Source organism: Carcharodon carcharias, chromosome 19, assembly GCF_017639515.1.
Source record: "Carcharodon carcharias isolate sCarCar2 chromosome 19, sCarCar2.pri, whole genome shotgun sequence".
Lineage (NCBI taxonomy): Eukaryota > Metazoa > Chordata > Chondrichthyes > Lamniformes > Lamnidae > Carcharodon > Carcharodon carcharias.
This window is the reverse complement of record NC_054485.1, coordinates 88,309,965-88,334,082: the sequence shown is the minus strand read 5'-3', so window position 1 is coordinate 88,334,082 and position 24,118 is coordinate 88,309,965. Positions and strand designations below refer to the sequence as shown.

The following is a 24,118-nucleotide window of genomic DNA, read 5'->3' as shown; positions in this document are numbered from 1 at the left end:
GGATTGCAAGTGTCCTTGGTGCTAGCAACACTGACCATTTCGTCTGCTTCCCCCTCATTGGTTTTGGCCTCCTGTGCACAAGTGAGGCAGCGTTTGGGGCAGGTCTTGTAGAAGTGGCTGCCTCGCCACACAGGTTGCAGCACTTAGTCTGTTTGCAGTTGTTTGTCTGGTGCCCTTCCTGCATGCAATTCTTGCAGATGACGGTGCAGCAGTTGGCCACCACCTGACCAGATTTACCCCAGGAACCACAAAATCTGGGCTGCCTGGCCTATACAAGATAGGTACAGCTCCTCCATGATAGTGAAGCTGGATGGAGGGTGGAGGAAATCCTCCCATACAATCCAACTTGAGTCATCTTAACCTGCCGGGTCCAAATCCTAAAGGCATCCTTTACTTTGGTGCAGTTCGCACCCTTGTCGACGTACCTGGTGAGGAATGTGAGCACATTGGCAACAGGGACATGGAGGTTGTAGAGATGTACAGTCACCACACAGTCCCATGGTGACAGCAGAGTAAAGAACGTCTCCACCGTGAGGACTCTCATCTGTGGCCGGTCTCTCTTCTCCTTGAACACCTTCAGGAACTTGACACAGGCAGCAACATTCTTGAAAGTTACGTCACAGTATCCTGCGCTGGGGAAGTCCTGGCGACAGCAGATGTCTGCAACTTTGAATCCATAGGACTCCAAAGCGATTCTCTTAATGAAAAAGGCACGGCCAATGGGTGTATCTCCTTCATTGTCTTTAACCGCCACCCTAACAGCGTTACGTACCCCCTGGTTTGGGGCTCGACTGGTTGAAGCTATCACCACTTTGTTCCCAATGTTAGGCACTGAAGCCCCTTCAAAGGAGAACAAACAACCACAGAAGAGCCTCCAATATCAAAGGACACAAAGGCCAAAGCCTTTGCTGAAACCCCCCCAATAAAATAAATAATACCTACAAAAACAATACCTACACACATTCAGACATGACCAGGATCATGGTCCCTCCCCTGCCAGGTAAGTATTAAATTAAATCATGATGTTGGGCTTCTGAAACAGGTAAAAAGAAATAAGTAGCAAAAGAGACGGCTACTGGGCATCTGAAACAATTGCATTAGGGTCAGGACCCATGTTTAAAACATTTTCTCCCTTTGTTTCAACTTTGCAACCTTTTCACGCATGATGGCCTCTTGAGAGTTTCCACCATCTTCTCTACGATATGAGAATCTTGGCAGCCTGGTTAATTTGAGCAAGTGGAACAACACGAAAAACAGAAGTCTGTAGGAACTGATGTCAATTTCAATGGCAGTGAAATTCGATATGCACAGAGATACACAACTGCATTTAACACTTGTTACATTCTCCGCCTAATATTTAGTTCCACCAAATTCAACAGAGCCAAATATCGCTGTGTGGGATAATGGAAGGCAAAGTAAATTATTTGGGCTGGTATTGTTTGCTTCTGTCACTTACCGAATTTGATACTTTCTATGATGATTGTCTCATAGACGTTGAAGCTTCCTGAGCTACTGATTCCTGACACATTGACAATAAATGCTGGGAAAATTGAGAGATTCGAGCATTAGGACATTTTTTAAAGTGTCAAATTGAATTTACTAAGAAATATAATATAGTACATAGAACATAGTTTAACTACTTTTGCCAAAACCAAGCTAGCCTGTATTATATATACATGAATGTGTGTGCATGTGTGTGGTGTGTCGGTATGGGTGTGTGTCTGTGTATGCGTGTGTGTGTTTGTGAGTGTGTGTGCATGTGTCTGCATGCATGTGTGTGCAAGTGCGCATGTGTGTGTGAGTGTGAAGGCAGGGGTGACCCTCTGTGTGTGTGTCTATGTCTGTGTGTGTGAATTATACAGTTCCTCTTCAAGCTGCATAACAGCCTTCACTATTGCTGGCTCAAAATCCTGGAACTCCCTTCCTAACAGCACTGTAGGTGTACCTACACCACATGGATTGCAGCGGTTCAAGAAGGCAGCTCACCACCATCTTCTCAATGGCAATTAGGGGTGGCCACGAATGCTGGAATTTCCAGCAGTGTTCACATCCCATAAACAAATAAAAAAGGCATGGAAATAATTAAATTCTTCTGTGAAACTGCTAATTACTGCTACTAGAAATTTCAGGAAAATATTACCACCTTTCAGAAGGAAAAAGTTGCTTAAAAAAACAACTGTGAGCTGGTGACAACAGAGTTGCACCCAAACTTGATAGCTAGCACATAAAAATGGGCTGGATGAAATTTTGCAATGCCATTCTCTGTTTCTAAGCACCAAGTTTAACATTAATGTGGAGGCTGCCCCAAGAAATTCAATTTAAACAATCTCAGTAATAAACATCAATGAGAACCATTTTCTAATGCGTGGCAAAAACACACTTCAGAGGAAACAAGGGAAGAAGTATTTGAGGCCCTGACCATCAGCCTTCAATCCGCTCTGGCTATTGGGTTGGTACCAAAGAATTGGAGGACTACCAATGTAGCATCATTGTTTAAAATAGAAGAAGGGGTATCATAGGCTCGTTACCTTAACTTAGGTTGTGTAAATTCAATTCTGAGGGACAGCCTTTACAAACATTTAGAAAGGCATAAACTAATCAAATAAATTCAGCATGAATTTGTTAAGGGATGTTCATGTCTGACTAACTTAATTGATTTATTTTTTGAGGCGATGACAAGTAGAGTTAATTAGGGCAGTGTCGTGGATGTACGGTACATGGCCTTTAGCAAGGCTTTTGATAAGGTTCCGCGTGGAAAGCTGTTTCAAAAAGTAAAAGCCCTTGGGATCCAGGGAGGAGTGGCAAATTGGATCCCAAATTGACTTAGTGGCAGAAATGCTAAGATAATGGTTGATGGGTGTTTTCGCAACTGGAAGGTTGTTACCAGTGGCAAACCCGAAAACAGCTCAGATGAAGCATCATCAGACAAAGAGCCAAAGGAGCTGCCCTTGGGCAGGGCACACATGAATGAATTAATGATTTAGATTCAACCTTAGAGAGCACGATAAAGATGTTTGCAGATAAAGCAAAGGTTCGCTGTGCGGTTGAAAGTGTGGAGGAAAATTTCAGGCTGCAGAAAGATATAGATGGTCTGGCCAGTTCAGCAGGAAAGTGCAAAATGGAGTTCAATCTAGAGAAATGTGAGAGAATGCAGTTTGGGAAATGCAACAAGGCAAGGAAATGGGGGAATCCTGAATAGTATGGAGGAACAGAGAGACCGAGGAATTTATGTCCACAGATCCTTAAAGCTGGCAGGGCAGGTCGGTAAAGTATTAAATAACGAATTCCCTTTATTAGCCAAAGCCCAGAATACAAGAGCATGGGTGTTATGCTAGGGCTACATACAGCACTAGTCAGGTCAAAGCTTGAGTACTGGGAACAGGTCAATTTTTAAATTGTGGGGAAGATGTGATTGCACTGGAGAGGGTGCAGAGGATGTTTACAATGATGTTGCCAGGCCAGGAAGATTTTAATCTATGAGGAAAGATTGGATAAGCAAATGTTGTTTTCTTTGGAACAGTAGGGGCTGAGGGGTGACTTAATTAAGGTGATGAAAATTAAGAGGGGTCTAGACGGAGTAAATAAGGATGACATATTTATCTTGACAGAGGGGCCAACAACCAGGATGAATGGATGTAAAAGCTTTGGAAGAAGGATCAAAAGAGAGACAAGGAAACATTTTTTCACCCAGAGGCTGGTAGGGACGTAGAACCCACTTCCAGAAAGGTTAGTAGAGACAGAAACTCTCCCCACATCTTAAAAAAAAACTTGCAATCCTACTTTATGACCTGTGACCTACAGGGTCATGGAGCCGTGCGGGAAGATGGGATGAGACTGAGAAGCTCTTCACTGGCCCGCGCAGAGATGATGGACCGAATGGTTCCCCTCCATCTCATAATTTTGTATTATTGCTAAGACATGAAACAGTTGGTCTTGATGGTCGGATTTCACGCTCCTCCACCGGCAGGTTTTTAGATGGTAGGGAGCGGAAGCATGAAATAGAAAGAATGGGCTTCCCACAGCGATTTTATGCTGGGGTGGGCAAGACCTTGAGTAGGTTGCCCACTGTTGCCCTAGTTGAGACCCTTAGGTGGCCATTTACTGGCCATTTATTGGCCACTTAAGGGTTGTTTCTCGCCCAACCTCACTTTTTAGGCTAACGTGAAGGTTTCCAAGGCATGGGGGCTCAGGCCACCGGTGGCAAGGGGGAATGGGGGAGGGGGACCCACCATCGGAAGCCCGATTCTACTTCGGGCGCCCCTTTGCTTGAGGTCCGCTGACCACTGGTCCTCCCTCCCCTAACTCCATCCTCCCCCAACTCCAGCCTCTCAACCGACGCCCAGTCACCCGTTTTCACCCCTTCAGGCCTTCCCTACCGTTCCATCCTCTCCCTGGGACCTCGAAAACTAACCTTTCCGTCTAATCCCGGGACTTTTGCTCTGTCTTCTTCATGGACTTCCTCTTCTGTCCACTGTAGCTCCTGTCGCTGCAGGGACTAGAGAGCTGTCCTGCAATCAGACTGACCGGCAGCTCCCGAAGGCGGGACTAGCTCTCGAAGGCGGGACTTCCTCCCGAGTGAGCAACGGCCAATTGACACAAGGCAGATTCGGCGGGGATGAGTTCCCCGCTGGCTTTTCAGATGGCGGGAAGGGAAACCCGGCCAACCGAAATATCCTGGCCTATGTTTTAGCATCAGTGCGAAGAGTCACTGCGATTGCTGTCCTTCTTGCCAAAATAATGAATGCATCGCGTTAAAATCTCCACCGGACTGCGAAGGATTGGGCCTGATTTTAACTCACTCAAAACCTATTCACTTGCAGGGAGTTAAAATTGTGCCCTAACTAGGATGAGCGGTGGATTAATTAAGTTTTACTGATCAGTGCCCAAATAGGGATTCTGGAGACCATTGTTGCGGATTAGACCTTATTGGGAAATTTAGAATGAGCTTTCTCGTGTTTTACAGTCATAAGAATGAACTCATAATCCTTTCATCTCCCAGACGACATTACAAAGCAGCCTTGGAGTAATATTGTTACTAGTCTAACAATTACACTTCTCATGGAGTATACGTTGTTGTTTACCTTTGCTATCAGGTTATCTTGCCTAACTGTCCTGATAACTGCCAGACGAAAATTTCGACAGTATATCTGCTTTTCAGCAATAATTAGCAACATGTCTAAATCAGATAGGTGAAAGTTCTGAGGGGCGTGTTAAACATGTGAAACATTCAATTGGGAGAATTAAGGCCACAGGGCACTTGTCCTTTTGCTACAGTTTGTTTCCTTGACCTGCTTCTGATGTCAGTTTAACAAACAATTGTCGGCTGGTCCCGAAAATAAGACCGACAGCTATTTAAAGAGGTGCGTTTTGTTGACTAATTGAAATAGTTTCGCGAAAAACATGTTGTCTGCACCTGCTTTCAGTGAGAATAGTCAGACTGTGTTAGGTAGTGGAGCCCCCTATTCACTTACACGATTCCGTTTAATTAAATTACCTCAAATGAATCTGCCAGAGGTTGGGTGTCAATCCTGAATACGCTTCCGAAAAACGCTAGTGGCAAATCTAACATTTTATGGCAGAGTGCTGAGAGGTTATGGATAGACCCGTTCAAAAGCTACTGCCGTCATATCTTTGTTCAGTCCCAACATTCAAAAACTGAGGAATCCGGATCATTTACCGTATTCGACGATCGGCCTGTAGCAGGCGAAATTCATCCGCGCGTCTCCAGCCGCATCTGGGGAAAAAGTTCTCTTCATCTGCGGGCAGTGGCCTGAAAGAGAGAGAGAGAGAGAGAGAGCAGAGAGCCATGGATACAACCCACAGTGTATTGTGGAATGGAATAGATTATTGAGCAAAGGTCACTCTAGTGTTTTCAAATGTGGGAATGTTGCTCGAGTGCGTGAAGAAATCTGAACGGGATTAAATTGGTCGCTATTCTGAAATAAAACAGCAAATCAGTCTGACTGCTATTTTGTGCTAGCTCGTTTACGACGTTGGACGAAACAGAACTTTAAAAAAATAGTTTCCCCACAGGATAGTGAAAAAGGTTCCAATAGCAGTCGTTGGACATCTTCCAATCGGAACTATTGAGTGGTGGATGGGGGAGGGCAGTGGTATTGTGGGATGGAAAGTTATAGAGATATTTATGCCCAACAAAATTTATAATAATGAATGGGAAAATAGATAATAACGTAATAAGGTTATAGACGTAGAGCGCCCAGCATCTGGATATCTAATCTTCTTCCAGCAAGAAAACGAATAATACTTGTTGGTTCTGTCAATCCAAGGAGGCTATTTCAATCCATTTACCGAAGCTGTTCTAAACTAATGGTTGATCACACAGCTCCCTTTTCCATTCTGCAGGGAACGGACCGAAATCGCTGGCGCAGACTTACAAAACTAACATTATGGGTGACAAAAGATAAATCGCCTGTGTTCTCAGCTCTACTGTAAAACGCAAGGTGTGGGCTCTAGTGTAAAACGTAACACCCTGAAATGGAAAAAGCTCATGCCCAATTCTGCTGTCTGTACAGAGTCAAAATACAATTCATCTCTTCCACCCCGCTCAACAGTGCTGAAGCTATAAAAGGCCCTGGCAGCACAGCAGACTGAGCCAGAAGGCTATCTTTGCATTCTCTGAATGATATTGATGGAACTTTACCTTCAGCGCATTCGCAAACGTCATTCTGGCAGAGCTTTGATACAATGGTGCTTTGTTCCGGTGCATTATAAAATACGTTGCATTTTGTACCTGCAACCCAAGGATCAAGTCATCAGAAAAGCATGACATGCACTAACCAATGCTATTGCTGTTAAATGTGGAACAAAATTAATTAGGCGTTTTGAGTTTTAACATCTGTCAAAAAATATATATATCCACATATATAGAGAGGTGGAGATAGAGAAATAGAACAGTCGCTCAATCAAGAAACAGAAAAACATGGAATTGGAAATAATCATTTGAGGCTGAAATAATTCTCTACGTAGTATTTTGGTCGTATGGCTCCTGTGTCTCGGTGTCAGGTCCTGTAAACGATTCACTCCCATCTGGTAAGGAACTAACTATACATATGTGTCTTACTTGGCATCAGCTCCCGTAAAAGTATAGCGAGCATAGGGGTGCTATGCACTCCCTGATCCACCAACCTCGAAAGCCCGCAACTCACTACTTATTCAAATTAGAGCGGTAGCTGCTTTTAGACAGGGTCACTACTCACTTGGGTTGTAATAGTCGTAAAGTGTCGCACTTGCCGGTTGAATTAATCCGATGGGAATGATTTGCTTTGCACCAAATACAACACATTCTCTCTGCTCAGTGACCTACGTGGGGGCACAACCATATCGGACCGTTCACAAAGATACAAGTGAAACACAGACCATACAAATATAGTAATCAAATGGGAACATAGTAAACGCACAATGGACTAGTTACTGGACTAGTATTCCAGCGACCCAGGGTAATGGTCAGGGGACCCAGGTTCGAATAGTGAAATTTGAATTAAAAAAAAAACAAAGCGTTGAAAGTCTGGTGACGACCACGAAACCATTACCGATTGTCGTAAAAACCCATCTAATCCACTAATGTCCTTTAGGGAAGGAAATCTGTCGTCCTTATCTGGCCTGACATACATGTGACTCTAGGCCCACAGTAATGTGGTTGATTTTTAACATGCCCTCTGACAAGGGCAATTAGGGATGGGCCAAAAGGTGGCCTAGCTAGCGACACGTATATCCCATGGACGAATGAACAAAAAAAGATTAATTTTATTGCAAAAGTAAGGAATAATTCCTTCAACATATTGTAATCTTCTGAACGTTTATCATTGCATTGCTAAGACATAACATCTTTCAGAGTTAATACAGCTTCCACATAGGACTGATTTTTCTCATTTGAAACCTGATCTTAGAAGGAAACTCGGAGTGGTTTCAGGGAGCTACAAATACCTCTCCATTCTCAGGCTATTGAGAAAACTAGAGAGAAGGTATTCTTCCACAACTGACTATTCAGTCAAACCTCTTGAGAATGTTACATGTGAACAAAGGGCGAGAGAGTAGTAAGCAATGGCGGGCTTGTCTCAAATTCTCACGCCCAGAAGCTTGACAAAACTCCACCTCGCCTCATGCCACCTGACTATCCGGTTAGTCAGGACTCTTGATGCTGTATCAGGAGAGAAGGGGGACAAAAATATACAAAATAAATTGCAAAATGATACACACATGCAAACAGCGCCATTACCTTCTCAAGATATAGTATTACTCTTCCATCCTTGAATTCATATTCATCGATGTATCTATCGGCAATGTTTTTTAACTGGAAAATAAACATATTTCTAATTACCATCATGATGTTCACATCCACTATTTCCTGAAAGAGACACTTATCTTGCTGTGTAATGCAATAATGTGACCTACCTGTTACATTAATGATAGTTCCTGGCCCACATTGTTGCAATCTTAATTACAAGAGACTATTGATCTGAAACCATTGTACCATTGCACCTAGCTAGTGAACTCGGGTTGGGATGTGGAACTCCCAGAGAAGTCCCTACAATGGCCGAGACTGTGTGGAAGTATTCGGGAGACTAAAATGGGATGAAAGAAGCGAACTCTGTGAAATTCAAGTGCCAACTCACCTCTATCCACCAGGATGTGTAAGGAAGATAGTCAGATTTTCTATCTTACGTCGCCTGCCTTTATGTGCGCATATAAATGACATGAATTGTAAGACACCTCGGAATTCAAAAGCACTAAAAAGTTTAGAAAGCAATTGCATCTTCCTTATTTTTGACTACTTCGTCCAGCATAGTTCATTAGAAACTAAACCACATGTAGGAGGGACTGTTTTGTGTTTAGGCATGGCATTTGAAGATAATCTACTTTTAGACACAATTGTTATATTTTATGTTGTGTTTTACTTGTTGTGGTTTAAGCCTCGGTGATATGCAGAGATGACACACCAGTTTGCCCGTGTGTAGAAGCTTTATTTCTAATTCTTTGAAAAGCCATGCTTACAGCTGCTTGCCTCCAGTTTAGTTTCTCTTTCTCAGTCAACACGCCCAGGCCTAAGCAATCACGCAATGAACATCAACAGGAAGCCAGACACATATACTCAAACCGAACAATCGAACACTACAGCAATGAATAATATATTTTCGTGCGTTTAATCATCCAACGAATCTCTATCCAGGAAACCGGCCACACCCGGCACCAAATATCCCAGTGGCCTCTAACAGTTCTTGTTCGGGTATCCCCCTCTATTATGACAGGAATTTTAGGCAAAGCAGGAAACGAAGTCATTTTTTTTCTAGCCTTTCACTTGAAATATTTGGAACGATTTTAGCATTTATCTGAAAAACCTAGGCATGCTCCGTGTTACTTGTTGATTTTAATGCGCTCACATTGAAAAATGGGACTCACATGAAACATTGAAAAAACTTGAAGATTTTTTGTTCAATACGCTGTGACTGATGTGCGCGAAAGGTGCGACAATGGGCAGAAATTTACACTTCTTAAGACTCGAAGCCTTGGAGGCTGATCGTTTATGTTCATTGATATCCATTTGTTTGCCTTCCAACGATTCGTCAAGGAGGCGGGGAACGATTCATATAATTCTAAAATAACGACATTTCCTAAAATGCTGCCGGGAGGAAGGAAGGTCTGACCTTGTCCAAATCTGCGTGTTCTGGCTCGAATCCACTGAGGAGAGAGATATCCACGATGGCCATCCCAGAGGCTCTATGATCCAAATCACCATCGGGCTCATGCCTTCGAGAAACAGACAGACAAAAATTTCCGATCAATTCGTGTACCAGATTTATGGTGCAATCAAAGTGTCACTGTCCTTTTTGGGCACGAAGGGGAAAAACATTGCTATAATATTTAACTTAGGATAGACAGAATGTTAGCATACGTGTCCTCAACGTGTGGATAAGAATCTTCTTCATTTGCTTGTTTTAACACATGTTCTCGTTTCTTTAAAACAACAAGATTAAGTGACCCTTTCACTTAAGGACAGAAGTGAAAGCGTCAGTTAATCCTGTTGATTTAAAGAAATGAGAACATGTGTTAAAACAAGCACATGAGGGAGATTCTTATCCACATGTTGAAAGCATATGCATGGTCATGTCAAAGCACAATTTGGTCATTACAGTGCTATTTTAATTCTTCATTGAGTAATAGTTTGAATGCGGAATAAATAAAGAACGGACTTGCTGTTACTTTAATCCCAGGAATGTCATGAAAGAAAGGCAGCAACCCAAATTATTCACAGCAAGACTTCATCAACAATAACGTGGCAATAGATAATCTGTTTTAATGGTTGAGGGACAAATGCGGGGTGGGGCATGCCGAGGGTTCTGGTGCACTTCCTTGAATGGGAGTACGGCCAACTGACCTCCTCAGTCCACCTGCTCGGGAAGACTAAACATCAGTTTCAACTGATAGACGGCATATCCGGCAGTGCAGTACTCGCTTAGATTACATGCTTACGGCTCTGCTGAGGGAAGGGACATTAGACCTTCTGACACAGAGGTGAAGATACCACTACAGAGCCATGACCATTCAATGCCGATCCTATTCTGCAGAACGCAAGAATCGCCTCCTTACTCTGTGGCGATGACAATGGCGCTTAGCTTTACAACTTAATGGCATTTTCAATGCTATTTGTAATCTTCTCTTTTCTTTTAACATCCACGTGAATAGAAACATTGAGCACAATAGTATTAACAATCGTTTAGCAAATCAATTATTAATGCAATGCAACTGTTGCATTTCCTAAGAAATAGAAGGAATTGTAAGGGATATATGATGCCCAGTTGTTAACGTAATATGGCAAAAGAAAGCCTCCAAAATGTGGGCTGCTCTTACAGAAATGGACCCAGTTTACTTTTACCATCCCAGTGCGATTAATTTTTATTTCACGCATGGAACACAGTTTTCCGTGTTGCTTGCGAGCATCACTTACCATGCACAGACTTCGTAATAGATGGTTCTGTCCTTATCGGCATCCGGGGCATCTCTCCTCTTCCGGGACCGAAGATCAAACCATTCGATTTCACTCAGGGGTTGGTCCCCTGGTAAATGCTCATCATAATCTTCGTAGTTGGAGTAATCCGGAAGGGCTGAGAGAATGGGAAACCTCATCATAGAATGGTGCAGCGGAGAAGTAGTCTATTTGACCCATCATGCCAATGCCTTGATAAATCTAACCAGTCAGTCCCACCGTCCTGCTCTTTTCCAATAAGTCCTGAAATTATCTTCCCTTCAAATATTGATTCAATATAAAAAGCAAAAAGCACTGGAAAAGCATCTGTGCAGAGGAACAGAGGAAGCAGAGGAACCTTTCAGATGGGGCCGCATTTCATTAGTTTCATGTCACTCGACCTGAAACGTTAACCCCGTTTCTCTCCACAGATGCTGCCTGTCCCACTGAGCTTTTCCAACATTTTTGGTTTTTATTTCCGATTTCCAGCCTCCGCAGTGTTTTGCTTAGATACTTATTCAGCTCACTTTGAAGACGATTAATCAATCAGCTTCATTCACATCTTCAGGCAGTGCGCTCCAGATCACAAAAACGCACCGAAAATTAAATGATTTCTGATCTCGTTTTGATCTTCTTTTGCCAATTACCTTAAATCTATATCCTATGTTTAACCCTTCTTATACCTTCTTTAACCCTTCCTGCATAAAAACACTTCATGACAATGAAGTGCTCTTATGAAAACCCCCTTTAGGCTCCCACATTGTAAAGGGGAACAACTCCAATTACTCCAGTCTATCCAACATATCCACACATTTGAAGTCCCTTCTCTTCTCTACCATTCCACTAAATCCCCTGGAACGTCTGGAAACCCTTCTTAATGTGTCGTGCAGGAGAGAAAACACAATATTCCAACTGAGGCCTAACGAAACGTTCATCAAAGATTTCGCCCTAACTTCCTTGCTTTGTGCTCGATGCATTTTTCAATAAGGGGAAGGATCCCATGCTTTTGTTTTTAAGGGGTCTTCTCAAATTGTTCTGCTACCGTCAAACGAGGGCATGCATACACCATGAGGTCCTGACGTTGCTGTGCGCCTTTAAGTTTGTACTATTGCGTTTATTTTGCTGTGTCTCCTGCCAAGGCAAGATGGCCGCCTACCAGCGCGCATGCGCAGACGGGTATGGGCGGCCATCTTGCCTTGGCAGGAGACACTGAAATGCAGAGGAGAATGGACACTTTCAATGTAATCAGTTCATGAATTCCCATCCTGTGTGTTTCACTTTTGTCGTGTGCGTCAAGCTGGTGGATAATTTGAAATATTTCGTCTGTTGACCATCCCTCTTAAAGTGTCCATTGTTGTTGTCAAGGTGCCACTCGGCGTCATCTCAACTCGGTGGCATTTACACGAAACTATAGGTATAGTTTCAGTTACACGTAATGAACCCAAATTAGGAATGGTAACGTTTACTTGCAGAATCCGCAAGATTTTATAGGTGAAATCGGATGTGAAATGTGCAAGTCACATGGGTATCAGATTCACTTTGATGCTGACTCTGTGGTATTGTACTAAAACTATTATACTTGCATGTTTTAGAATTTAAATTCATTTGGCAAAGTACCAATTTCTTTGAAATGTTAACGTTTCTAAATGGTTGTTTGAAACTGGGATAGCAAAGGACATCATCCAGTCCGTCTTGTGATTAATAGAAAACCCAGTTGAATAAGGTCAAACCCATATCTGCAAAATAGAATTGCAGGGTAATGCCTCATGGCAACTTTTAATAGAAGCGATTATTTAACCGTTTTATCCTACCCTGTGTGAGATTAAAACTAAACAAAGTTGTGTCTGTGGAGCTGAAATAATGTCCTTTCTCACAGACTGACTATAAATATAAACACCACCACCCTCCCTCCTCGAGGAACAGTGCAGCCCATATAAAAATCTAATTTAAAAGAAAACAATGCTATTGCTAGACAATTACAAAGCTTCAAATGTGCATCTGAGCCGAATAGATTGCATCTCCTCGACACCTTAACATCCCGGCACTTTTGATAAAGGAAGAACAAGGTGGAGTCTACCTATAGACTCCACCTTGGAGGTAGTGGCATAGTGGTGTTGTCACTGGTCTAGTATTTCAGATACCCAGGGTAATCATCTGGGGACCCAGGATCGAATCCCACGGCAGATGGTGAAATTTGAATCTAACAACAATCTGGAGTTAGAATTCTGACGATGACCGATTGTCTTAAGAACCCATCAGGTTCAATAATGCCCTCTAGCGAAGGAAATCTGCCATCCTAAACCAGCCTGCCCTACATATGACCCCAGACGCACAGCAATGTGATTTACTCCTAAATGACCCCTGAACAAAGGCAGTTAGGGATGGGCAATAAATGTTGGCCAAGCCAGCGACGCCTACACCCCATGAACGGATTAAAAAAAAACACTCACCCATATATTTCACCTTGCCTTTCACCGTAACTTCAAGACTGAAATAATCACAGGTGTTCGTGGGTTCCGTCATAAGTTGGTATGATTTCAGAACCTACAAGTTTCAGAAATAAATCCTTTAAAATGAAGAGACTCAAGATTAACGGTTTGCAACGGGCGTGTGCAATGGTGAGATTTGCCGGGACTTGGGTGCAATTTTAACCATGTGTAATGGGGTTGGAATGAATTAAAGCGTCAGCATCACAGAACACAGAGTGCAGAAGAGGCCATTCGGCCCATCGAATCTGCACCAACACGTGAGAAACACCTGACCTACCTACCTAATCCCATTTACCAGCACTTGGCCCATAGCCTTGAATGTTACTTCGCCTGGGGTGGTGTGTTACTCATGCACGAAGGAAGGAAGTTCCCTGATCACAATGCATTAGGGACATTGTAAAAAATGGGCAGGAAAATTGCCCCGATTGCTAATGGAACAAAATGGAACATGTGTCAAAAATTGAACAAAGCAGCACAAACGATGGGAACATCCCTATCGCATTTTGCTTGTCGAATGCATCACGTCCGGCTCAGGCCTTTTTTATTAGCTTATGACAAGATTAATCTTGTGGAAAGTGGGCATGATGCTTCCTCACTTGACATAACTAAAAGTGAACCGCTGAAAGCTACGCGATAGAAAACTAGAAACCAAAAGGAAACGGGCGCTCGTGAAATGTAGTCTCTCTGAGGGGGGAGGTGTGCTGAGTGATGTTCCACAGGGTTCTGTGTTGGGCCGGCTCCTCTCTGTACCATGATTTGTGTCTGTGTTTGCGTACCACCGGCACTGCAACTCTCCCTGGACACAGCACCGAAGAGCCAGCCTCAGTTAGGTGCTCGTCTACCCAGAGTGAGAACTGAACTCACCACCTCCTGACTCAGCAAGCAAGAATCTTAGCCACTGACTCACGGCTGATGGTTAAACTTTGCAAATGACATTATTGGCATCAGATTGGACAATGCTTCCAAATAATTCTATCGCCCATTGAAACACAATCAGTTAGTTGGAATGTGATCTTTGATGTTATTTTACGAAAGACCACGCGGCCGGTAATTCCAGGCATCAAATGCATGAGATCGAACCGGCTGCATCGAAAGTAAACAGCCATGCCCCGGGAGTGTGGAATGACATACAAGGCAAAATGTACAGATGCAAACTTCGAATTATGATTTAAGATTTAAATCATGCCTAGGTAATGGGATAAGAATACCTTCGACGCGCGAATGGCCTTATTCATATTGGATGTGCAACTAAGTAAGCAAATAAGTTGGGACCCTGAATCAGCGGAAGATCCAAAACTGATTAACCATTGCACCTGTCACATAGGGTATTAAAAAAATGCAGCATCGCAACACGTCATTCAACCCAACAGGTTTATGTTATTCCTTACCCTTCCCAGCGACATTCTCTCACTTTACTTGATCTCACCGTATCACCTTATCCTTCCATTCCTTTCTTCCACATGCACTTATCTAGCTTCCCCTTAAAGATATCTATGAATGTACAGGTAGTATAATAGAGCACACCACTGGAAGAATTCTCATGGAGTTTTGCAATGCATAATATACTACTGTTAGCGATTTCTTGAATGCTCAGTGGGAGTGGAGTGGCGGCGCAGCGGTAATATCACTGGACTAGCAATCCAGAGGCCCAGGCTAATGCTCTGGGGACAGGGAATTTAAATTCAATAAATAAACTTGGCGCATAAAACTAAACTATAAATGATATAGTCTCATTGTGTCCACTCAGAGCGCATTATAATGCACAGGCAGCTCATTGAACGTTAAGTTCACATCAGCGCACGTATATAAAGTAAAGCTGGTACCGACCAAGCTTAAAAAGTCCATTGTTTGGTAATTATATTTAGCAACAAGCTTTGCATGGTCGTTCATGGTATCACAAAAACCTGATATAAATCGAAGAAACATATTGACTCACCGTAAGCGATCCAGTCCCTTTACCCGTAATTTGGATGCTAATGGGGTATCCAAGTGGGAACTGGCATGAGACAAAATACATTGCTTATTTTGATGCAACGTGTATTGTTGTATACACGCTGACTTTTAATCTTTATTACGCCGACCTTATATATGGAAAAAAAAACCCCGGTGCCGTTCAGTATCTATAATGTTATATAAACGTGATGATTGACACTGGCAATGCATCTAGCCATTACCATATCATTTATTGCTACAGCAACTGTTACTGTTTTGCCCGTGTTCTTCTTTCTTCTGCATTACAAAAGTGACCACGTTTCAAAAGTACCTGACTGGCTGTAAAGAGCCTATGGACATCTCGAGGACGTGAAAGGCGCTATATGAATTAAAGTTTAGGGTGGGCAGACAGAATGGGGCGGTGGGTAGTCGGTGGGGGTGGGGCAGTCGGTTAGTCAAGGAGTGGGTAGCTGGTCAGTGACTAGTCATGGAGTGAGTAGTCGGGGTAGGCGGAGAGGTGGGTAGTCGGAGGCTGCGTGGGACAGGTGGTGCGGGCGGGAGACTGGCGATGCTGGGGCTGGTTTCCGCTATTAATCACTGAGCCACATCAGAAATTAACAGCAGGGCAATGCTAAGCTAAGCATCCGGATAAGTATTGTGCAACTGGTCCAAGTGTCCGACACTGAGGTCAGTGTAAAAGACACTCGTGGAGGGTTCCAGGCAGCGTTCACCTGTTCACCGGAAGTTTAAATTTCCAGGGCAATTACCGCGCATCTGCACGGGTCAGAACTTCCGACGGTTCGCGATTCCCAACAGGTGAATGTCTAACATTCGCTACCGTTGGCATCGGAAGATCCAGGCCTATAGATCACTTTTTCCCTTGCGTCTGCTTGCTTCGTGGCAAATTGAAAAAGGCGTCAATATTCACCGCCTTTGTTCCATATCCGTTGATACCTCATACTCAACAAAGATCTATCCATCTCAGTTTGGAAATTGCGCCACTGTCCACAAGAGCATCAACTGCAGAATAATATTTCCATGAATTTAAGAGCACAGTAATGAGAATGTGGACTGTCTGTTCATCGCCCGTTATTAGCCTCGGTAAGAAATTAAATTTATTTATGCAGACACGTAAGTATTTTGCTGAATCAACCCGAGTGCGGAAATGGCGAAACACAAGTGTCCGGCTGAGAAACGTTCAGTTTTAAACGAGGAATTTCCCCCATTTTGCTTCTTCATGGAGTTTCACCACCCAGGAAGTGTCTGAAGACTTGCTATTTGCATTTCCGAAACCTGGATTATGGCTTACCATTAGTAAACGTTACAAAACGAATCCACATATTAAATCATGGATCTGCTCTCCGACGGGAGAGTGTCGGAGATTGGCTACACTCCTACTGGATGCATTGCTACAATGTGAAGGAGGAAATGGTCTGAACACACCCGGGACTCGCTTGTGCGCCTTATAGCCCCAGTATGGAAAGTCTAGATCAGATGCTTTCATTTGCGCCGATTCATCTTTAAAGAACACAGTGAAGATACATCCCTTGCAGTATTTTGGGGTGCCTATTTCATTTGCTATTATCAACATATTCTCTAAGAATTGCATTGTGTATGAAAAGGCAAAGAACTGATCTTTAAGCATAAAAATGTCGCGAATGTAGATAACGAGGCTGCAGAATTGCCTTTAGATTCTGTTCTTACGTTTAACTTGTCCTGTACCAAAGCGTTATCTCTGTTTATATGAAGATTGTGCTTCGTCTTTCTAATAGGATGGCTGAACGTAAAACGCATATCTAATTCCTCAGGCTGAAATGTAGCAATGCTGTACTCTGACAGAGCTTCCAGGGCAACCACTGTGTCCTTAAGAACATAAAGAGAGAATATATATTAAAATAATTGATGGATGATTCATGGTGACCAAAATATGGTTGATATTCTCTAAAACTTGAGTAGAACTCCAGCATTGGAGAGTGTCTATAGAATATGTGTAATTACCCACATAGTGGTGATATATATATATAATATATTACATATACCCAGTGTGCATGTATATGTATACATAAATGTATATATTACCTATACCTCTGTGTGCCTGTATATGTATATTTATATGTATATATTACATGTACCTCTGTGTGCCTGTATGTGTATATGTATATATTACATGTACCCCTGTGTGCCTGTATGTGTATACGTATATGTATGTGTTACATGTACCCCTGTGTGCCTGTATGTGTATACGTATTTGTATATATTACATATACCCGTGTGCCTGTATGTGTATATGTATTTATTACATATACCTCCGTGTGCCTGTATGTGTATATGTATATATTACATGTACCCCTATGTGCCTGTATGTGTATATGTATATGTATATATTACATGTACCCCTGTGTGCCTCTATGTGTATACGTATTTGTATATATTACATATACCCCTGTGTGCCTGTATGTGTATATGTACATGTATATATTACATGTACCCCTGTGTGCCTGTTTGTGTATATGTATATGTATATATTACATATACCCCTGTGTGCCTGTATGTGTATATGTATATATTACATATACCCCTGTGTGTCATATCTATAAATGTATATGTATATATTACATATACCCCTGTGTGTCTGTATGTGTATATGTATATGTATATATTACATATACCCGTGTCTGTCTGTATGTGTATATGTATATGTATATATTACATATACCCCTGTGTGTCTGTATGTGTATATGTGTATATTACATATACCCCTGTGTGTCTGTATGTGTATATGTATATGTATATATTACATATACCCTGTGTGTCTGTATGTGTGTGTATGTATGCATTGGACGTCATGTTGCCTAATGTTTCCGAATTTGCATTCAGAAGTGTCACAATTATATGTCTGTCACTCGGATCCGCTCCGGTTCAGTGCGACTAATCCGTCCCCGAAGCACTGTAGTCGCGGTTATTTTAAAGGATGTTCTTATCGAAAGCAGTTGACTCGCATTAACCCGTGTCTGCTGACGCGGTGGGTGGACTGACGAGTCAGATTTTTGCTTTGTAGTGGTGACTGATTTGGATAGAGAAATGCCGACAAATATTATTCATAAGGACTTCCAGAAGGCATTCAAAATAGCCTCTTATCAGAGCTCATGGGATTGAAGGCAAATTGTTGAACCGATTTGGGAATTGCCCAATCGGCAGGAGACAGAAGGTAGGGATAATCGGCAGGTATTCCAATAGGCAGGATGTGACTAGCCATGTGCTGCAAGGATCTCTGTTGGGGTATCAGAATTTCACAGTATTTGCGAACAACTTAGATGATGGGGTAGGGAGCCACATATCCAAATGGGTTGACGACACAAAAATAGGCAGGATTGTAAGCAAAGAAACAAACAGTAACAAAGCAAAGAGATTTTGTTGGGGGAAGTGAATGGGCAAGACCCTGACAAATGGATTTAAATACAGGCAAACGTGTGGTCGCCTACTTTGGACCTAGAGAGAATAGAAAAGAGTGCTTTCTAAATGGTAAGCAGCTAGACAGAGTGGAGGCCCAAAGAGATTGAATATCCAGGTGTATATATCATTCAAATGTAATGGACATGTACAAAAAAGGATTAAATAGGCTAATAGAATGCAGGTCATTAAGTCCAGAGGGATGAAATACGAGGGGATAAAAGTCCTGATTAGATCACGCCTGGAGTCCTGTCAGCAGTTCGGGCCACCACATCTCAGGAAGGATATATTGGCCTTGGAGGGAGTCCATCACAGGTGATTTACGAGAATGCTACCTAGACTCCCGTCAGTTACAACGAGAGATTACGAAAAAGAGGGTTGCATTGGCTGGGAATGAGAAATGTATGGAGGTTGATTCCACAGCTCAGGGCCCAAGTAGCTAAAGGCACGACCACCAAAGGTGGAGCGATTAAAATCGGGCGCTCAGGAGGCCACAATTGGATGAGTGTCTCTATCTCAACAGATTTGTGCGGCTGGAGCAGATTGCAGTGATAGGGAAGGGTGAGGTCATGATGTCAATTTTTAAATCGAGATGCTGCCTGAGTGAAAGGCAAAAATAAACAGCGATATTGAAGGAACTTATTGCATCGACTAATTGGGGTTTTGCTTAACGAATTAATGCAATATACGGCAGCAAGCAAATTAACTCAATGCAGGTTCAAAGTTGATAACTAGGCAATTGATAGTACAGAGTTAATGTCCGGCCTCTATAAACAGAACAGTGGCTGAAAAATCGAGCATTCAGAAATACTACAGGATCAGAGAAAAAGGCACATGTCAATCTTGCATTGCCAACGCGGTCGAGTGTCACTCAAAATCAGCCTATTCTGGGAGGAACCGACAGGTTATGCAACAGTTACACCGCAACCAGAGTCAGACATCGAGGGAGAATGTATGAAATGTTCGAGAATACATCTCCCCTAGTTTTCGCATGCATTCTTATCGACAGTCCCCGTTACATAAGGTTTAAAGAGATATATATATATATCGAACCAAGCGCTATCCAAATGTCATGCTTAACGCAAATATCGGGAATTGTGAAAGGACAGGAGGTAACCAGGAGAAAGCCAGATACAAATGAAGGAAGAAGTCAAGTTACAGATTGCGCTTACTTACCATGTCTGTGGGAATTCGTTCTTGGCGTAGGGTGAAAATAGAATATGTTACGTAGTCAATTTCATTAACTGCACTCGAACTAGACAGTGTCCCTGTGTTGTAATGGGTACCAAAAAAAAACAAGATCCTGCCTGTTTTGTGTCCCTTGCCAAACCCAATTTTACCATAAATTAAGGCGAAGTGAAATAAGTAAACCAAATAGCCAGATAGATCCACGGAATACATGACGTATTTGAAAGGTACAGGGAACGGAAAACTACAAGAAAGAAACCGACACCTCACGCATGTCTCCACCTCTCCTCGAATGCAAATGAAATGCAATGACCTCAATACTCAATGAGTACATAACATACCTGGGTCGAGCGGAATCCTCCTTCGTAACGCCGTTGCTCAGTTAACCATTTTACAATGGGTTTGGCGTAGTTGAGATCTTTCATGGCGACGGTCTGAAGCAATGCGTATGAGGTGGTCTCTATTGTTATAGCCGATGCTTGATGTGCTCTCTCTGACGTTTTATCAGCGTTCCAGTAGCGAACATCATTTCCTATTTCATGTTTTAAACACAAACAAAGTATACGGATGAATGCTGCGTATTGAAATCAGGATGCGGGTTGTCACCAACTGTGTTCAAGCAGGTAGATCAAACTAAAAAGCATCAATGTTCTGTTAGCAACGTTTCAGTTTATGTGTCATTGCTATCCGGCTCCCCTTGATTCTGTTCACGAGTTTTATAAAACACAACCAGGCTGCTGTTCGTCAAAGAAAGAAAAATGGACCTACAATGATTGTGCTGAATTACGAGCGATGCATTTGCGCAGAACAGCAGCTTGCACTTAGAGAGCACTGTTGACACTGTGAAACATCCCAAGGCAAAAGAAAGATCTGGTAAGTAACTAGCAGGGGGTGGGGCGGAGAATGGGAGGAATTGGGAGAGGGGTGGGCAGGAAAGCTCAATGCAGGGGGACGCTACAAGGTAAACACAGGCGGCTTTCTGGTGGGCTCCAGATGCGGGGCTCCTTTTCAGGCGCTTGTTGTCCCAGGGAGGGGTCCATGCGCCAATAGCGTTGCCTGCCTTCATCAACACCAATACCACTAACCCCACCCCGACCAAACCCTAACCTCGCCAAGGATTGCTTGACAGATCCCTGTGCCCCAGACTCGCCTTAACTGGCTGTCAGGCCGCATATCTCTTCCCCCATTGCAGCCCCATCAGTGGTTATTGCTCCCCGCTGGCGTTTCTGAGGCTGCTACATTGCCACCCCCAGAATTGCTCAGCAGTTCTTGGGGGAGAGCGGCCAACGTGAGCAAACGGAGAGGCAACCAATTAATTAGCTTCCACTGACAAGAGGTGGCCCCTGATCTCTCTGACAGTCCAGTAGGGTTTAAGCAGAGCGACCTAATTGACCTGCGAGGTTATTTAAGTAGATTGTCATAAAATTGGGAAAACCAGGCTTCAAAAATGGGGATCTAATATGATCGCTTGAAAGCACTCGCCATTAAGTTACTGGTATAAAAAAGTGCATCAGAGCCCTATTTAAAACGACAGGGTAACAGAAAGCCAATGCACATAAATTCAGGCTAGGGGAAGACAAATTAAGCATCGGCCATGGATGTTTGCTTTCAAAGAAGACCCGTGAAATTGATTTCTGGGAGGGTGATAGATTTGCAAACCCCGCTTTGCGTTATGGAGCGGTTCACGTTGTGACAGAAGGCTGTTAGTGCGAAACGAAGACACCAAGGACGAGTGCGTGCGCACGTATTTTGTTGTCTTGCAATGCTGTAATTTTAATTAACATATTACTTATTTTTCTTTCATGCGACGTGGACACCATTGGAAAGGCCTTCATTTGTTTCCCATCCCTAACTGCACTTGAGAAAGTGCTGGTAAACTACCTCCTTGAACATAAATGGATGATTAGACCATGTCAGAGAGCAGTTACGAGTCGGCCATTTTCCCGCAGGTCTGGAATCCCAAGTAGGCCGGACCGAGCACCGATGGCCGATTTCCTTCCCGAAAGGATTAGTGAACCTGGTGTTTTGTTTTACGGCAAGTAGGTCGTTTTCATGGGCGTCATTACTGACACTAGCTTTTTATTACAGATTATTAACTTAATTGAGTTTAAATTTCCCAGCTGCCGTAATGGGATTTGAGCTCAGGTCGATGGATAAATTAATGCCAGGCCCCTGGATTGCTAGTCGATTAACATGACCACGGTGCTCGTGTCATTCGTATTTATAATATTTGCCTTTATCCCATGCACAAGCAAACGAGTAAATTACAGTGTTGTTCACACATAATTTAAAGCAGAAAGTAATTTAACCTGATAGTACTTTATTAAATAATTTCCGTTCGCTCTGCTGCAAAACTAGAGGTTAAATATTTACCTTTATCATAAATTGCCATTTGTTTCAGTTTTTCATCCGCCTCATGCGTAGCCGAACTACCAGGGTCCACCAAAGCAAGGGCATATGCGGTGACAGCCAATGCGTAGGGTCGTTTAATATTGGCAAGCTCATTCGAAAGGTAATTAATCGCTCTTGAAATGCTTGCTTTCTGAAAGAAGTAAGGGTAGAGATAGGAGAATAGAAGAGCTTTAGGTTCCATCAGGAGTAGGCTTTCTTCAGACTGAGACTTAGCATTGCTGCCAATGAAAAAGAAACAGTCACAATGTAATCCCTTGTGACACAGGGCTGCTGAGAATGCTTTCCATCGCTCTCATTTTGATTCGCAATTTGTAAGATTTTCAACGTTGAAACTTGCTCTAACCACTCAGCAGTTTACCTCGGATTCAGCAGGCCAGCGTGTCGTTAAAAAAAAAAATTTACAGCCTGAAGTGAATGCGTTCCACCGTGGCGCAATAACTGGCTCCAATATAGGTAACACACGTGCTTCCTGTCCTGTGGTAACAGTGTATTGCCTCGGTGAAAATGACCAATCGCATCGGGGAATCCTCTTTCAGAAGTTGCTTAACACCTAACTCTTTGACCAAGCCCTTTGTCAACTGTCGTAAAATCTCCTTATGTGGCTTGGTGTCCATTATCGACGGAGTTTCTGTGAAGCACTTTGGCGCAGTGCGAATGCAGTCTGTTGTGTTACGAAGAACGAGCATGTGCTACATCGCAACTGAACAACAAGCTGCATTCGTATAGCGCCAAAGTGCTTCACAGAAACCTCGTCAATAATGCACACCAAGTCACATAAGAAGGTTTTACTACAGTTGACAGCAGGCTTGGTCAAAGTGTTAAGGAGCTTCTTAAAGACGGAAAAAATAGAGAGGCAGAGAGGTTTCGCGAGGAAATTCAAGACTGTAACTTAAGCAGCAGAAAGGACAGACAGTGATCGTGGGCTAACTGCAAAAGTGCATGATCATGAGGCCGGAATTGAAGGAGTGCAGAAATCTTAGCTCAAGCCAGCCCAACCTCCTGGACAGACACAGGCTCCTGGGATCAGCTGAGACTGTAGGAAGCCCCATATGATTAAAGTTTCCACTTTCATTTAGAGTACTATTAACTTTTGAAGAATCAATGGAGCTGAAAAGGGCACATAGAAAGATATTGAGGGATTATAAAATGCGAATGGTCATTTTAAAATGGAGGCATTACTCTACCAGGAGACAGTACAGGTTAGCGAGCATTGGGGTGATGTCATACTGTCAGATAACTGGATACAAATGTTAATTTCATATTTTCCACACAGAACTCTTCATTCATGAAAAGATGTGGCACACAAATTATGTACATTATGTTTTAGTTATTAGGAAAGTGCAGAGAACTCGATAATTCTATCCTAGCCCTTTATATTTCCACATAGTTCGTAGGAACAGATGACGTGATATAGGTTGTGTTGCCCGACAAAAAGCATCTCAGTGACTTCTGCAAGACAATCAATCACATTTTTGACTTTTATGAATGACTGTTTGGAAGATAACTCCGGACTGAGGTCTAACCTTGTAACATGCGATCAGAGAAAATTAGTTATGTAAAATTTATGTGACTATTTAGGGTTTGGTTGATTATGAATATAAATGCAGATGCTAAAACTGAATTCAATTTCTGCAAACATTAGGAACAATGCTTAGTAAGTTCCTTA

The 24,118-nt window shown here is 42.8% G+C and overlaps 1 protein-coding gene across 1 annotated transcript in view; it reads right to left on the bottom strand.

The window, feature by feature from the left end:
• The window catches only part of LOC121291270 (complement C4-B-like), a 99,478-nt gene that overhangs the window by 2,369 nt on the left and 72,991 nt on the right, over positions 1 to 24,118 (bottom strand). The window contains exons 31-45 of the mRNA XM_041212340.1: positions 22,855 to 23,113; positions 22,414 to 22,670; positions 20,382 to 20,572; positions 17,107 to 17,265; positions 15,407 to 15,466; positions 13,432 to 13,525; positions 10,964 to 11,120; positions 9,663 to 9,765; positions 8,237 to 8,311; positions 7,218 to 7,320; positions 6,662 to 6,751; positions 5,678 to 5,770; positions 5,082 to 5,176; positions 4,412 to 4,439; positions 1,457 to 1,540 (exon numbers count right to left, since the gene is read on the bottom strand). Of these exons, the coding sequence (XP_041068274.1) occupies positions 1,457 to 1,540; positions 4,412 to 4,439; positions 5,082 to 5,176; positions 5,678 to 5,770; positions 6,662 to 6,751; positions 7,218 to 7,320; positions 8,237 to 8,311; positions 9,663 to 9,765; positions 10,964 to 11,120; positions 13,432 to 13,525; positions 15,407 to 15,466; positions 17,107 to 17,265; positions 20,382 to 20,572; positions 22,414 to 22,670; positions 22,855 to 23,113 (1,848 nt within the window). The remainder of the gene's footprint in view (positions 1 to 1,456; positions 1,541 to 4,411; positions 4,440 to 5,081; positions 5,177 to 5,677; positions 5,771 to 6,661; positions 6,752 to 7,217; positions 7,321 to 8,236; positions 8,312 to 9,662; positions 9,766 to 10,963; positions 11,121 to 13,431; positions 13,526 to 15,406; positions 15,467 to 17,106; positions 17,266 to 20,381; positions 20,573 to 22,413; positions 22,671 to 22,854; positions 23,114 to 24,118) is intronic.